At 42.8% G+C, this 16,015-nt stretch overlaps 1 protein-coding gene and 1 non-coding gene across 2 annotated transcripts in view; both read left to right on the forward strand.

The window, feature by feature from the left end:
• Positions 1 to 689: 689 nt before the first annotated feature.
• Positions 690 to 16,015, forward strand: part of Utp20 (UTP20 small subunit processome component) — a 101,123-nt gene continuing 85,797 nt past the window's right edge. The window contains exons 1-11 of the mRNA XM_045151870.1: positions 690 to 846; positions 2,383 to 2,463; positions 5,893 to 5,959; positions 6,077 to 6,209; positions 7,206 to 7,394; positions 8,285 to 8,366; positions 10,092 to 10,229; positions 11,184 to 11,339; positions 11,798 to 11,944; positions 12,686 to 12,820; positions 13,735 to 13,812. Coding sequence (XP_045007805.1) covers positions 802 to 846; positions 2,383 to 2,463; positions 5,893 to 5,959; positions 6,077 to 6,209; positions 7,206 to 7,394; positions 8,285 to 8,366; positions 10,092 to 10,229; positions 11,184 to 11,339; positions 11,798 to 11,944; positions 12,686 to 12,820; positions 13,735 to 13,812 — 1,251 coding nt within the window. The 5' untranslated portion in view covers positions 690 to 801. The remainder of the gene's footprint in view (positions 847 to 2,382; positions 2,464 to 5,892; positions 5,960 to 6,076; positions 6,210 to 7,205; positions 7,395 to 8,284; positions 8,367 to 10,091; positions 10,230 to 11,183; positions 11,340 to 11,797; positions 11,945 to 12,685; positions 12,821 to 13,734; positions 13,813 to 16,015) is intronic.
• Positions 2,622 to 2,753, forward strand: LOC123461944. Its single transcript, XR_006637989.1, has one exon. It is a non-coding gene; the product is annotated as a small nucleolar RNA SNORA19 (small nucleolar RNA).

The following is a 16,015-nucleotide window of genomic DNA, read 5'->3' on the forward strand; positions in this document are numbered from 1 at the left end:
TCAGACACATGCTCTACTTCGTGCATCTGGCTTTACATGAGTACTGGAGATCGAACCTGGGTCGTTAGGCTTTTCGGAACTGCTAAGCCTTCTCTCCAGCCCTAAAAGATTTTTCTTTTAAAATTCTTTTCCTGTAGGCTGGGGGATACAGCTTGATAGTAAAGTGCTTGCTCAGTATACACAAAGTCCTGAGTTCTAGCCTTAGAACCGCAAGGATAAAATTAAAAGAAAAAAAAAAATAATCATTTCCTGCTCTTCAAATTCAGCCATTAACCGAATCAGAACTAGGGGCGATGGGGCAGAGCTCAGCGGTAGAGTGTTTTCCTGGCATGGGCGCTCCCCAGTGCCAGTGAGCAACAGCAATAATCAGAACCGGGAGTCATTTAGTAGCAGCATCCCTTTGGTCGTGGCTTGCAGATAGACACGGGTCGGCAGTGAGCTTTACTGTTACGTCGTGGATAGAGGGAGCTCGCGACAGTGCAGGCTACATAGCGATCCGCAGGTAACTTTAGCTGACAAGGATGACCCAGCACGCAGCTTTCACAAGGAAAACACTCCCCTCCGCTCCCCTAGTCTGACAAACCCCTCCGCCCGCAGCCCCCGCCCCGGACGACCGCGCATGCTCAGTCCGCTTCTTCCGCCCACGTGACCGCCCAGGCTCCGCCCCGCCCCAACATGGCGGCTCCCAGGAGCAGCGCCCGCACGTGAGCCACGCGGAGCTGGTGGGCCGCGGAGGGTCCGCGCCGCCGCCCGGGCGCCTTCTTCTGCTCTTCCCGAGTCCCTCGCGGCCCCCCTGCAGCCATGAAGACGAAGCCGGTGTCCCACAAGACCGAGAACACGTACCGGGTGAGCGCCGAGGCGCGGGCCCCCAGTCAGGACCCGGCGGGAAGGGGGAAGAATCCTGCGTGGGGGAGTTGACACAAGACATCTTGTCCTTTGGTCCGTGAGATCCACCCCACCGTGAGAATGCCCTTCAGTCTGGAGTTAAGTTCATTGCCCCAGGACATCGCCTCGGAGCGAAGCTCCCCAAGCTCTTTTCATCCTTAAAGACTGAACTCAGGGGTGCGGGGAGGGGGACGGGTCAGCGGGACAAGGGACTTGGGACGAATGGCTACTGTAACACTCTTTCTGCCTCTTGCTAGTTTCTTTCAGGCCTCGTTATAACTGTTAAGTGTGTATCTATTTAAAAAGACCTGTTGTGGGGCTGGGGGGATGGCTTAGAGGTTAAGGCGTTGTTTGCCTGCAAAGCCAAAGGACCAAGGTTCGATTCCCCAGGACCCACGTTAGCCAGGTGCACAAGGGGGCGCACGCGTCTGGAGTTCGTTTGCAGTGGTTGGAGGCCCTGGCGCGCCCTTTCTCTCTCTCTGTCTGTCCGTCTTTTTCTGTCAAATAAATAAATAATTAAAAGTAAAGTACTTTTTAAAAGACCTGTTGTTGCAACAGCTTAGCTAGATCCCTGCGCTTGTGGCGTAGGTAGTATGAAACCTGATTAGATCCATCAGTTGATACTCATCAGCGGTGGCCTAGCTTCACCAGTCAAGCATAGAGGTCTTATTTGAAAAGACACACAGCTGTAGCTCAGCTGGTAGATGCTTGTCTGGCGAGTTCGAGGCTAGGTTCCATCCTCACCACTGAATAAAAACAGCATTATGTCCCATAGCCCTCACTGAGGAGGGAGAGGCAGGAAGAAGATTCAGAAGTCCAGGTCCGTGTCCTTGGTTCCACACCACTGTGGGATCAAAAAATACCTGTGGCTGAAATAAGATTTGTCTTCCAGATGTAACAGTGCATGTTTATTTAATATTGTTACACTTACCTGTTTTTTTGTTTTGTTTTCACTTCTTTTTCAAAGTGTGATCTCACTTTAGCCTACACTGACCTGAATCTTACTCTGTAGTCCCAGGCTGGCCTTGAACTCATGGTGATCCTCCTACCTCAGTCTCCCAAGTGTTGGAATTATAAAGGCATGTGCCATCATGCACTGACTTGTATTTTATCATTGATACCTGTTCTTAATTTTATGATTAGTAGAAGTCACAAGGCTAAAATTACAAGGAAAACATATATATTTGGGGGGAGGGGTTCGAGGTAGGGTCTTGCTCTAGCCCAGGCTGACCTGGAATTCACACTCAGGGTGGCCTTGAACTCATGGCGATTCTCCTACCTCTGCCTCCCAAGTGCTCGGATTAAAGGCATGCATCATCACTCCCAGCAACGTACCGATATTTGTAATGAAAGTATTTTAGAGGCTTACGAACTTTCCAAATGTTCTACTTGCACAGAGATTGCCCGCATGTGATTATTATACAGTCCTCCAACCAACATTCAAGATGTGATAGATATTAAATGACTATATAACTTAAAATATGCTTTCCTTCCCAGTTTCTTACATTTGCTGAACGATTGGGGAATGTGAACATTGATATTATTCACCGTATCGATAGAACGGCAAGTTATGACGAGGTAAGAGAATGTTGTATTAGCAGTGTTCAGATATTCGTTTTTTGTTTGAAAATTTGTCTTTTTAATAGAAGCAGATTGTTTTTCAAGTCAGCCTTTGTCTAGTACAGAAGCTACGTGGAAAATGACTTTAATTTACTTTAAATCTGAAGTGTTGAATACTGCACATTTCATTGACCTGCTTGCTTTTGAGTATGTGAGCAGTGTTATTTCTTATGTGCTATATAAATACTTGAAGGTTAATTAGCAGAATAACTTTACATAGTATTGCTGCCAGTCTCCTTCAGACAAAAAACAAGAAAAAGTGCTCAGGAGCCATATGTAGCTAATTGCCACCATATTGCGTGGCACAGTCATCCTTGCAGTGAGTTCTGTCGGGGACTGCTATGTTAAACAATTCTCTTGATTTTTTTTTTTTTTGTTTGTTTGTTTTTTGAGGTAGGGTCTCATTCTAGTTCAGACTGACCTGAAATTCACTGTACTTTCAGGGTGGCTTTGAACTCTCAGTGATCCTCTGCCTCCCAAGTGCTGGGTTTAAAGGCGTGTGCTACCACGCCCACCCAGTTTAAAGTTTGTTTGTTTTTTTGAGGTAGGGTCTCGCTGTAGCCCAGGCTGACCTGGAATTCACTATGTAGTCTTAGGCTGTCCTCAAATTCATGGCGGTCCTCCTACCTCAGTCTCCCAAGGTGTGTGCCACCACGCCCAGCTTCAAGTGATTTTGATGAAATGATTTTCCTAGGGCTTAGTTTCCTGTCTGAAAGGTAAGATCCTAGACTGCATGATTTTCCAGTGCTAAACACATTCTGTCATTCCTCTTCATAGAGGTCATTATTCCTCTGTTAGCTTTCTAAGGGTCATGCTGTGTACATTAATTTTTTTTTTTTTTTGAGGTAGGGTCTCACTCTAGCTCAGGCTAACCTGGAATTCACTATACATACAGTCTCAGGGTGGCCTCGGACTCATGGCAATCCTCCTTCCTCTGCCTCCCGAGTGTTGGGATTAAAGGTGTGTGTCACCACGCCTGGCTGTGTACATGATTTTAACTGCAGGACTTAACTTCAGCTCTTGGCCCTAATTGGACTATGCATCCTGAGACTTTGTATGCATTGTCTGCTCCCATGTTAACTTAGTGAGTTAAGTGATGGTATCCAGGTAAGGACATGATGCTTTGAGAACTCACCATGAGGAGCTTTCTTGAGTATTTGGTGGGGTGTCACAAAGGTGATCTGTACAGGGTAATACCTGAATGTAGTTTTGTTGTTTGTACAGGGCTTAGCTCAGTGGAAGGAGGAGCCCACCTAAAGGAACAGAGGCTAGGAAATGTGTATCACATTCAAGACACTCAAAACTGTTCAGTTTTAATGGGCTTAGGGAGTGTGTGTATATGTCTATGGTGACTGGGATGGGATAGGGGATGGCTGAAAAGATGGGAAAGGGTGATAAAGGTTTCGTATACCAAGCTAAGTTAGGATTTCATTCTGAAGCTAGGGGTATCGTTTGAGGATGCTAAACAGGGGAGTATCATGAACAAGTTTAAGGTATGTGATTTCTCTGTCCTTAGTGTGGAAGAAAGAGCAGGACCTGAGCCAGGGCAGCCAGCTGTGAGGATCTCTTAAGTCATAAACGGTGATTACAGTGGCAGTCAAATCAGAGGGGCAGGGCTTACATGTAGGAAGAAGTGTGAGTAGGTTTGTAACTGACTGTATATGCAGGCAGGGAGAGAATGGGGGTTAGGTTTTTAGTTCCATTAGCAGAGTATTTGAAGACACCACTCAGCAAGATCTGTCTGTAAGGAGCCATGCGTGTTGTCACACACCAGCACTTGGCATGCAGGGGCAGGAGGATTGTGAGTTCCAGACCAGCCTGCATAGGAAAACTTTGTCTCAAAAACAAGCAAAAGGGCTGGAGAGATGACTCTGGGGTTAAGACACTTGCCTGCAAAGCCTAAGGACCCAAGTTTGATTTCCTAGTACCCATGTAAAGCCAGATGTACAAGGTGGCACATGGCGTCTGGAGTTTATTTGCAGTGCCTAGAGACCCTGGCATGCCCGTTCTTCCTCTGTGCCCTCCCCTCCAAGCCCAGGCTGACCTAGAATTACTATGTAGTCTCAGGGTGTCCTCAAACTCAAGGTGATTGTAGAAGCTAATCAAACTAATCCACCTTTTTGTTGTTGTTTTATGAGGTAGGTTCTCAGAGTAGCTCAGCTGGCCTGGAACTCAGTAGTGATCCTTCTGCCTCTGCCTCCTGAGTGCTGGGATTAAAGGCATGCACCACCATACCTGACATTTGGGGTGACTTAAAGTTGGACTGAATGCATTGCATTTTACACCATGGAAGGTTATCAGTTTATGGGGGCCAGGGGTGGAATGTGATGGTTTGATTCAGGTGACTTCCATAAACCTGTGTGTTCTGAATGCTCAATCCTCAGCTGATGGCAGTTTTGGAATTGGAGTCTCCAGAGGAAGTGTGGTTTGGGGGAGTCCGGGCTTATGGGTGTTAATGGCCAGCTTCCCTTTGCCAGTGTTTGGCACACTCTCCTACTGCCATGGTCCACATGATATTGACCAGGAGGTGATGTCCAACGTTGGCCATGCCGTGGTTTCCCCTGCCATCATGGAGCTTCCCCTCACCCTGTAAGCCAAAATAAACCCTTTCCTCCACAAGCTGCTTTTGGTCAGGTGCTTTCTGCCACCAACACGAAGCTAACTGCAGCATAGATACATCAGATTGCTTCCCAGTAAGACTGGAAATACTCATTTATAAGAGCAGCGTGAAAAACTGTCAATACATTTTTTTTCTGTGCCTGAAGGTAGAAAAAGCATAGACTGTTCTGTACTTACTGTAACTGTTATGTGGGTTTTTAGTTATTTACTACAGCCCTCAGCTAATGTGTGTTGTGTATGAGTCATCACACACTGTCCCAGTGGCTTCAGTCTGTTAGTACTCCTTTTCAAGAAGATGAAAGGATCTTTTTTAAAAACTCTATTTTATTTATTTGAGAAAGAATGGGTGTGCTGCCTTCAGAACTGTAAATGAACTCCAGACACCTGTGCCACCTTGTGTGTCTGGCTTACATGGGTCCTGGGGAATCAAACCTGGTTTCTTTGGCTTCACAGACAAATGCCTTAACCACTAAGCCATCTCTCCGGCCCCAAAGATCTTTTAAACTCGAAGTCATTCTCTTCAGATAGTAATTTTTCAAGCCAGGCGTGGTGTGGCAAGCCTTTAATCCCAGCACTTGGGAGGCAGAAATAGGAGGAACGCTGTGAGTTCGAGGCCACCCTGAGACTCCATAGTGAAATCCAGGTCAGCCTGAGCTAGAGTGAGACTCTACCTCAAAAAAACAAACAAAAGATAGTAATTTCTCATTATTCCTAAACTTGGTCATAGTAGTCCTAAAAGAGTCTGACAAATTGCTTTTGTATTGACAGGAAGTTGAAACTTACTTCTTTGAGGCTCTGCTGAAATGGAGAGAACTGAACCTTACAGAACACTTTGGTAATGTTTATTTTGTTTACATTTAATTCTCCCATCATTTCCACTTTATATATTCCAGACAACTAAATAGTGGCCTGATGGCAAAACTGAACATAATCTTTTCTTTTTTGAACCTAGGGAAATTTTACAAAGAAGTCATTGACAAATGCCAGTCTTTCAATCAATTGGTCTATCATCAAAATGAAATAGTTCAGAGTTTGAAGACTCATCTACAAATTAGGAACAGTTTTGCCTACCAACCCCTTTTGGAGTAAGTAGCATCTTGAGAGAGAGAGTGCCAGATGGAGTTTATAAGAAAGGCCATACTTAATCAATCTCTATGCATTAGACAGGTGTTTATAATTTAGGAACAAAAGGAATTTGCCTTTCCTGTTAGTTTAAATCCCATAGGGTGTATCTAACCTTTTGGCTTCTCTTGATTTTTCAACTCTGGATGAAAAATTCTTAGGTCACACATTAGTACATAGCATACATGTTTATTTGGTGTGACACCATGACATAAGATGTTCTGTGCTATGGCCTATGGTTTGGACATTCCTGACAGACTATCAGGAAAAGGTGTATAATTTGCATTTACTATATACTCCTGAGAGAGGCCCATGTTTCTTTGATATTATAGGAACAGGTGACTACAACTTTTGCAAATGAATTTTGGCAGGGGATGTCGCCCAGTCAGTAGAGTGTTTGCCTAGCACGCACAAAGCTCTGGGTTCCATCTGCAGCAGATCATAAACCAGATGTGGTGGCACATGTTGTAATCCCAGCTCAGGCAGTGAAGGAAGAAGGATTAGAAGGCCAAGTTACATAGTGAGTTCAAGGCCAGAGTTAGCCATATGAGACCCATAGAAAATATGAATTCTGATTTTATTTCTTTGCTCAGTCTACTAAGATTCAAAGAATTTATTTGCTTTTATGGTTTTTCAAGGTAGGACCTCACTCTGTAGCCCAGGTTGACCTGGAAAGATTCAGAGAATTTATGTCTTAACATTTAAGCTGAGCACAATGGCATACCTTCTAATCCCAGCACTCAGAAGATTGTAGCAAGATGATCAGGTAATCTTGGCCAGCCTGAGCGCCATAGTGAGGGTCTGTCTCAAAAAAAAAAAAAAAAAAAAAGCTAAAGGGCCCAAAACAACTTGACTTAGAAGTTTAAGTTTAATTAATCTGGTTATCATAAGCCATCTGTTACAAAAAAACCTTCTTTTTTTAAAATCCTTATAATCGATTGCTTCTGCTTTTAATCTAGTTTAGTTGTCCAGTTGGCACGAGATCTGCAGACGGATTTTTATCCACATTTTCAAGATTTTTTTGTGACTATTACCTCCATCCTGGAGACTCAGGATACAGAGCTGTTGGAATGGGCCTTCACCTCGCTGTCGTATCTTTACAAGTACCTGTGGAGACTGATGGTAAAGGACATGTCCAGTATATACAGGTGACCCTTCTCTCTGACATGTCTAATTTGCCTTTCTCTTTTCCTTGGTCTCAGCTTGACTTCAAACCATTCCAGTGTAATGCCTCATTATTTCTCCATACAGAGTTGATTCATAAATGTTCTTTATATTGGAAAAATCCAGTGTGGACCACTGTGACTGACTTTTGAGGTTGAGCTTCTTGTGGGAAGTCACAGTTGCCATTCCTTACATAACTTCATTGCTTCAGCTGTGACTTGTACAATGAATGTGTTCCCCCTTCCCCCTTAACTTTCCTGTCTTGAGTGAAGGATTGGGCATGAGTTATCTGAAATATGTATTGATTTAGAATAATCTTTTTGGTCATCTTGACCTAGCAACAGAAATGGTTTTTTATTTTCATTTTTTATTTATTTTTATTTGAGACAGAGAGAATGATTGCACCAGGGCCTCTAGCCACTGCAAACAAACTACAGGCATATGTGCCACCATGTGCTTCTGGCTTACGTGGGACCTGGAGAATTGAACCTGGGGCCTTAGGCTTCACAGGCATGCACTTTAACCACTAAGCCATCTTCTCCAGCCTGGTTACTTGATTTTTTCTTTTTATTGTTTAGTTTTTTGAGTTCTTTGTAGTTTCTAGATATTACACTTCTGCCCATGGCATGGCTGGCAATTTTTTCCCCCATTTTGTGAGTAATCTTTTGGCTATGATTATGATATGTTTGTCTAGGTAAACGCTTTTCAGCTTCATGAGATCCCCTTGAGTGAATATTTACGTTCCTGGGCTACTGGGGTTTTGTTCAGGAAGTCTTTTCCCCACTCCTATGTTGTGGAGATTTCCTCCTGAAAATAAATCAATATTTTAATAAGTCATATTGCTAACTAAACTACCTTATTTTTCTCATTATAGGATGTACAGTACCCTTTTGGCTCATAAAAAACTACATATAAGAAATTTTGCTGCTGAAAGCTTTACGTTTTTGATGAGAAAGGTTAGTTTGATATTTTATATGTTCATTGATAGTAGATTGTCAAGAATCTAATGAGTAGAACATAAACATTTCGTGAGAGCTTGTTTGTAGGTTCTAGCAGGGGAAGGGAGCATGGCTACTTGTTTACCCTTGACCAGAGACCAGGTCTCCTCTATTTGGCAAAGGCTGTTTTGTTTGAGCGTGTAGCTTTGGGAGGAACATGAGTGGTGGGGAGGAAGGGGACACCCCCTAGTCAGTTAGATCAACCCTGGAGATCAATGGGGTGACAGATGTCACAGCCAGATTGTCCTCATGTCCCAGATGTACCTCTTAAATGTAGTTACAGAAAATAATTTTTTTCACCATATAAGCAGAAGTTTCTTACTATTTGAGTTCATCTCACTGTAAACTTTGGTCTTTTCTCACTAGTTGGTGACATACAATTTAGACCATTCTTACTATTGTTTGTGGGCTTTTTAAAAAAATTTTTGTTTTTTTTTTTTGTTTTGTTTTTTTTTTGAGGTAGGGTCTCGCTCTAACCCAGGCTGACCTAGAATTCACTGTGGAGTCTCTGGGTGGCCTCCAACTCACGGCAGTCTTCCTACCGCTGCCTCCTGAGTGCTGGGTTAAAGACATGTGTCACCATGCCCAGCTTGTTACTTGTTTTTGTTTGTTTGTTTTTTTGTTTTTCAAGATAGAGTCTCTAGCCCAGGCTGACCTGGAATTCACTATGGAGTCTCAGGGTGGCCTTGAACTCACAGCGATCCTCCTACCTCTGTCTCCTGAGTGCTGGGATCAAAGGTGTGTGCCACCATGGCCGGCTCATAGGGCATACCACCATGGCTTGTTACTTGTTTTTCATAGCTGTCCATGTATGTGTATCAAAAGTGCCCTATGAGGGCTGGAGAGATGGCTTAGCGGTTAAGCGCTTGCCTGTGAAGCCTAAGGACCCCGGTTCGAGGCTCGGTTCCCCAGGTCCCACATTAGCCAGATGCACAAGGGGACGCACGCGTCTGCAGTTCGTTTGCAGTGCCTGGAGGCCCTGACGTGCCCATTCTCTCTCTCTCCCTCTGCCTCTTTCTCTGTCTGTCGCTCTCAAATAAATAAATAAATAATAAATAAATAACAACAAAAAAAATTTTAAAAAAAAAAGTGCCCTATGAGCCGGCCATGGTGGCACACACCTTTGATCCCAGCACTCAGGAGGCAGAGGTAGGAGGATCACCAAGAGCTCGAGGCGACCCTGAGACTCACAGTGAATTCCAGCGCATTCTGAGCTACAGCCTGAGTTAGAGCGCAACCCTACCTCAAAACAAAACAAAACAAAACAATAACAAAGTGCCCTTTAAGTCACTAACTACATAAGCAATGAGGTAAATAGGAATTTTTGTAATAGTTTCCTGGAAACTGTAGTGTCATTTGTGTTTGTCTAAAATTCCTTTGTACATTGTAATGAGACAAAAAGTTGCTATTAAGTGTCTTTTATAAAATATAAATATGTGGTGTATTTCAAAAGTAAAATTATGACTTATGTCATTTTTTCATAGTGTATACATACCTTCCTGTCATGCCAATGAATTTATCACTTGTGACAATTTATCACTTGTGACTTTACAAGGGAGAGAACATGATTACAGATGCCTATTTTTCAGAATTTTCCCAGAATATATTTAAACAAGAATATACAAAAGTAAAATTTCTTAGGTACACTTACATTGTAAATATAATTTTCCATTTTTATTATAGGTTTCTGATAAAAATGCACTTTTCAATTTAATGTTCCTTGATCTTAATGAACATCCGGAAAAAGTGGAAGGGGTTGGACAGTTGCTTTTTGAAATGTGCAAAGGAGTTCGAAATATGTTTCATTCCTGTACAGGCCAGGTAAAAGGTGGGGAGGAATGCTTGGAGTCTGTGTGGAGGGGTTAAACAAGAGAATTATGGGGCTGGAGAGGTGGCTCAATAGTTAAGGGGGCTTGCTTCAAATAAGGCCTGACAGCCTTGGTTTGGTTCCCCAGTACACATATAAATCCAGATGCACACAGTGGTGCATGCATGTGGAGTTCAGTTGCATTGGCAGGAGGTCCTAGTGCGCACATTTCTCTCTCGATCTCTGTAATCTCTGCTTGCAAATGAGTAATAAAAATATTTAAAAAGAACCAGGCAACGGTATAGATAGGAAGAATAAAGCAGGGTGTTGGGAGGATCATGGCAGTCTTGGTTAGTGCACTTAGTGCTTGGACTATTTTTAGTGACACAGCTCTTTGGCTGTCATATAAATTGACTAATGGACAGGGGTAGATAGAAAGAGGCAGTTGAATGACAAAATTTTCTATCTGTAAGCCTGGGAAAGTTAATACCTATAAGCTCAGCGCTCAGGAGGCTGAGGCAGGAACATCATGAGTTCATGACCAACTTGGGCTGCAAAGTGAGACCATGTCAAGGGAACAATCAATCAAATTTAGAAATTCCTTTTGTATAACATAGATAACATTCAAAACTGCTGCATCCTTGATTATTCCTGTGTGTTTTTTGTTTGTTTGTTTGTTTGTTTGCTCTTTGTGTTTTTTTTGTTGTTTGTTTGTTTTGGTTTTGGTTTTTCCAGATAGTGTCTCAGTGTAGTCGAGGCTGACCTGGAACTCACTATGTAGTCTCAGGGTGGCCTCGAACTCACTGTGATCCACGTACCTCTGCCTCCCAAGTGCTGGGATTAAAGGCGTGTGCCACCACGTCAGGCCCAGCCCAGATTTTTAAAGTAGCTAATAGAGTCAAAGTGAATACTGTTTAGAGATCAGGCTTTGCATGGTGTTGCCTTTAATTGCTCTCGCATTCTCATAGGCTGTGAAGCTAATTTTGCAGAAGCTGGGACCAGTTACTGAAACAGAAACGCAGTTACCATGGATTTTAGTTGGAGAAACACTCAAAAACATGGCCAGATCCAGTGTAGTCTACATCTACAAGGAACATTTTGGTATTTTTTTTGACTGTTTGCAAGTGAGTTCTGATTTTGAAGTATGTCTACAAGCTTACGGGTGTTCTGAGTTTAGCAGAGATTGCGCTTAGCCATCATTTTACTTACGCTGCTACCTCTGGTTTGTTTTCCTCCTCTCTTCCCCTGAGATGCAGAGCAGCTTAATGACTGAGGACCAGACTGACTGCTTGCATCTTGGCTCCAGCACTTAATGCTGCTGCAACTTGGGAAAGTTCCTTAGAGCCTATTTGTCTGTTCATCGGACACATAAGGCTGTAGGGATGTTGATTGAGTAAACGCTTGTGAAACGCTCATCTCAGAGCGTTCAGTAAATACTAGCTGTCAGTGTGCTGTGATTCCTCATGAATGTATCTGTTCCTTCCAAAGCAACAACTGAGATGCTAAACCATTTTCCATTACTGAATAAGCAGATACTAAGTTTGATATTTTATAGTTATCTAATATTCTTTGTTTTTTGAAGGAATCACTCTTGGAGCTACATAACAGTGTGACAAAAACAAACTGTTGTGAAACTTCTGAACAAATTAAGCGACTGTTAGAAACATACCTGATACTTGTGAAACATGGAAATGGATCAAAGATCACCAAACCTGCTGATGTTTGTAAAGTAAGTTTCTAATATGCTTGAAGTATGCTCAAGTCTGTTTGTTGAAAGTGGATTGCTGGGGCTGGTGAGATGGCTCAGTTGGGAAAGCGTTTTCCATAGCATGAGAACCTGCATTCACATCCCTAGCGTCTATGTAAATGCCAAGTGGGTGTGGCAGCCCAGCCTCAAATCCTGCAAGTACCCTGGGTAAAGCCAGCTGGCTAGACTAGTGAGCTGACTTGAGTTGGTAACCTCTTAAGATCAAGCAAGAGGCTTTGCCTCAATAAATAAGATAAAGAGAGCTCATGGTCTCCACATGCATACGCATATGCACATACACACACATGTGGCATGTAAAAAAATAAATATAGGGGCTGGAGAGGTGGCTCAGCAGTTAGGGTGCTTGCGTGTGAAGCATAAGGACCCAGGTTTGGTTCACCAGGACCCACATAAGCCAAATGTACAAGGTGGCACATGCGTCTGGAGTACATTTGCAGTGATTGGAGGCCCTGGCATGTGCATTCTATATCTGCTCCTCTCTCTCTCAAGTAAGTGAATAAAATACTTTAAAAATAAATATATAAGAAAGTAATATGAAGTCTGTAGAACTTAAAAAAAAGTGGATTGCTGGGGCCTCCAGTGTAGCTCTGCGTAGAGCACTTGCCTATCATGTGCAAAGCACTGGATTCCATCCATGGGAGGGGACGAGCAGATTGCAAAATAAGCTTTTTAAAATTATTATTATTATTTTTTAATTTACAGGTACTGTCTCAAGCATTGCAAACAACTAATCTCTCCACATCTTGCCGAAAAACCCTCTTGGATGTAATTTCTGCTTTGATCCTTGGTGAAAATGTTTCCTTGCCAGAGACCCTCATCCATGAGACCATAGAAAAAGTAATTTATTTTAACAAATACTAGTTGTGTACTTAAGTAATATATTCAGCTCTGAGTAAGCCTGCTGGGAAGTACAAATGAAGCCTGACAAAGGCTCTGCCTCAGGAATTATAATCCTGTTAGGGAGATGTGAGCTGCATGCTGGAGTGGAGATGAGCAAAAACAGAATGTGGTCAAAGTTGAATCACACAGCAGATATTTGTGAAAGGATTCAGCTCACTGTGGTGGGTGTGAGCAAAGTATCCCAAGGCAAACTCTGCAGTGACTATGATTTTGATCATTTTCTGGGAGAGGGTAGTCACAATACTGAGAGCTAATCTAGAAAGATACATACTGATTTGTCTTGGGGTGAGAAAAGGAAGAAGCCTTTCAAAGAACGTGTATTGGGCTAGTCTTTGAAGGATCCTTAGTAGTCTGCCACTTGCAGAACGGGTTAAAAACACTGGAAGATGGAGGAGCTGAAACCTGTGTGTTCATACATGAACCATCTGGGCATGTTGCACCTCTGTGTGGTGTAATGGTAGTAAGGCTGTCTTGGCTCTGGGAAGTTACACTTATGCAAGTTGAAGGCTTGGGAGAATTCTAGGCAAGAGCAAGACTTAATGCCATTTACATTCTAGTGAATTTGGAAGAGGAACTGAGAAGAGATTGAGATGAGTTCATATAAGAACATACTCCTTTCCCTTCTGCAATTCTCTGTAGCTGGGAAAGAGTCAAGCAACTCTTAGGCCCCTGTAATTGTGGAGACACCATGTGCTTTGCATCTAACAATGGGAGCAGGGTGAACCTTTGGGCAAAACATACTGATTGAATCATGCCCACTGTTCCCTTACTGTGGCTGCATTTATGAGAGGGAGAATTTGGAAACTACTCTCTCTCTATACTTCTAACACTTTTTAATCTATGTGTTACAGATTTTTGAGAGCAGATTTGAGAGACATCTAATTTTTTATTTTTCTGAGGTCATGTTTGCGATGAAACAGTTCGAGCAGGTAAGTAGGAGGTTAACTTTGGGTCTTTTGTTGTTTCTTTGTGTTGGTGTGGGTTTTTGGAGGTAGGGTCTTGCTCTAGCCCAGGCTGCCTGGGAGCACACTCTAGTCTCACGCTGGCCTCAAACTCATGGCGATCCACCTACCTCTGCCTTCTGAGTGCTGGGACTAAAGGCATGAGCCAAAGCTAACTTTGGGGTATTTTTCTTAAAAAGTATTTTATTTATTTGCTAATTGAAGACAGAGAGAGAGAGAGAGAGAGAAAGAGACAGATAGAGAGAATGGGTGTGCCAGGGTCTCTAGCCTCTGCAAATGAAATCCAGATGCATGTGCCACCTTGTCCATCTGGCCTACGTGGGTCCTGAAGAATTGAACCTGGATCCTTAGGCTTCACAGGCAAGCACCTTAACTGCTAAGCCAGCTCTCCAGCCCCTGTTATTTTTTATCTGTTGTGTTATTCTGTCCTGTGACTGTTGCTTTATTTTTTAATTTTTTTTAGAGTCATTTCTTTTGTCTTTTATTTTTATTTATTTTTTTTCCTATTTTTTTTTTAGTTAAAAATTTTTATTAACATTTTCCATGATTATAAAATATATCCCATGGTAATTCCCTCCCTCCCCACCCCCACTGCTTTCTTTCTTTCTTTCTTTCTTTATTTTTATACTTTTTGTTCATTTTTTATTTATTTATTTGAGAGCAACAGACACAGAGAGAAAGACAGATAGAGGGAGAGAGAGAATGGGTGCGCCAGGGCTTCCAGCCTCTGCAAACGAACTCCAGACGCGTGCGCCCCCTTGTGCATCTGGCTAATGTGGGACCTGGGGAATCGAGCCTTGAACCGGGGTCCATAGGCTTCACAGGCGAGCACTTAACCGCTAAGCCATCTCTCCAGCCCCACTGCTTTATTTTTTAAAAATATTTTTATGTTTGTTAGAGAGAGAGTAAGAAAGAGGTAGGTAAAGAGAAAGAATGGTACACCTGGGCCTCCAGCCACTGCAGATGAACTATAGATGTATGTGCCACTTTGTGAATCTTGCTTATGTGGGTACTGAGGAATTGAACCTGGGTCCTTAGGCTTCGCAGGCAAGCATCTTAACCTCTAAGCCATCTCTCCAGCCCCTGTTGCTTGATTTTTAAGAGGAATGAAATTAATGATTGTTGTTTTAGTGAATACTGTTTCTTTTATTCACTTATTTTTTATTGACAACTTCCATAATTGTAAATAACCCATGGTAATTCCCTCCCTCCTCCCACTTTCCCCTTTGGCACTACCTACACAATATCGTTTCTTTTAAAGGAATTATATTCAGGTTTAGATTAGAGGTGAAATTCATCATGTTGAGGCATTTAACAATAGCCAAGCTGGACTGTAAGTCCTGCAATTGAGTGATGGAGGCAGGAGGATCAGGAATTGAGGCCAGCTGGGCCTGCACAATTTCCTGTCACAAAGCCACACACAAAGCTGGGCATGGTGGCACATACCTTTAATCCCAGCTCTTGGGAGGTGAAGCTGAGGTAAGAGGACAGCTGTGAGTTCAAGGCCAGTCTGGACTAGAGTAAGACCTTACCTTGAACAAGAAAACACACACACAAGTGTGCGTGTGTGCACTGAGGGTGTAGCTAAGTTGGTGGAGTGCTTACCTACCATACGTAAAGCCCTGGGTTTTGTGTGTCGTGCCACATAGACCTGGTATGCTGGCATACACCTGTAATCGCAACACCCGGGAGGTGGAGGCAGGAGAATCAGGAATTCAGTCATCCTTGGCTACATAGCAGAAACCATGCCACAAAAGAAGAAAACTAAAAACAAAAATCTTAGCATGAGTGTGAAACTATCTTGTTTATACCAGTCAAATCACTCCCACATTGTCAACAGCAGCAACAACAACTGATGATTTCTAGCTTTGTATTCACTGGTGTCTATATTTTTTGCTCACCTGAATGGATTGCTTTTCCTGATGGAAGTTTTAGTCCTCATCTAAAGTCCTCCCATGGTCATTAATTTTAGATCGTTTCTACTGTTCCTCTTCCAAGTAGAGTTGTATCACAGATTTGTGTTGAATCTATTCACCAGTTAGTTTTTATAAGCAGGGAGTATTTAGGGTTACCTGTTGTTTTTCCTGTATGCCTTCTCATGTTTTCCTGGAATTAGCAAATGTCTTATTCTATAAACACTGGTGGTGGTTTTCTTTGAATTACTTGTCAA

The sequence above is a fragment of the Jaculus jaculus genome, chromosome 6 (genome assembly GCF_020740685.1).
Source record: "Jaculus jaculus isolate mJacJac1 chromosome 6, mJacJac1.mat.Y.cur, whole genome shotgun sequence".
NCBI classification, from domain to species: domain Eukaryota; kingdom Metazoa; phylum Chordata; class Mammalia; order Rodentia; family Dipodidae; genus Jaculus; species Jaculus jaculus.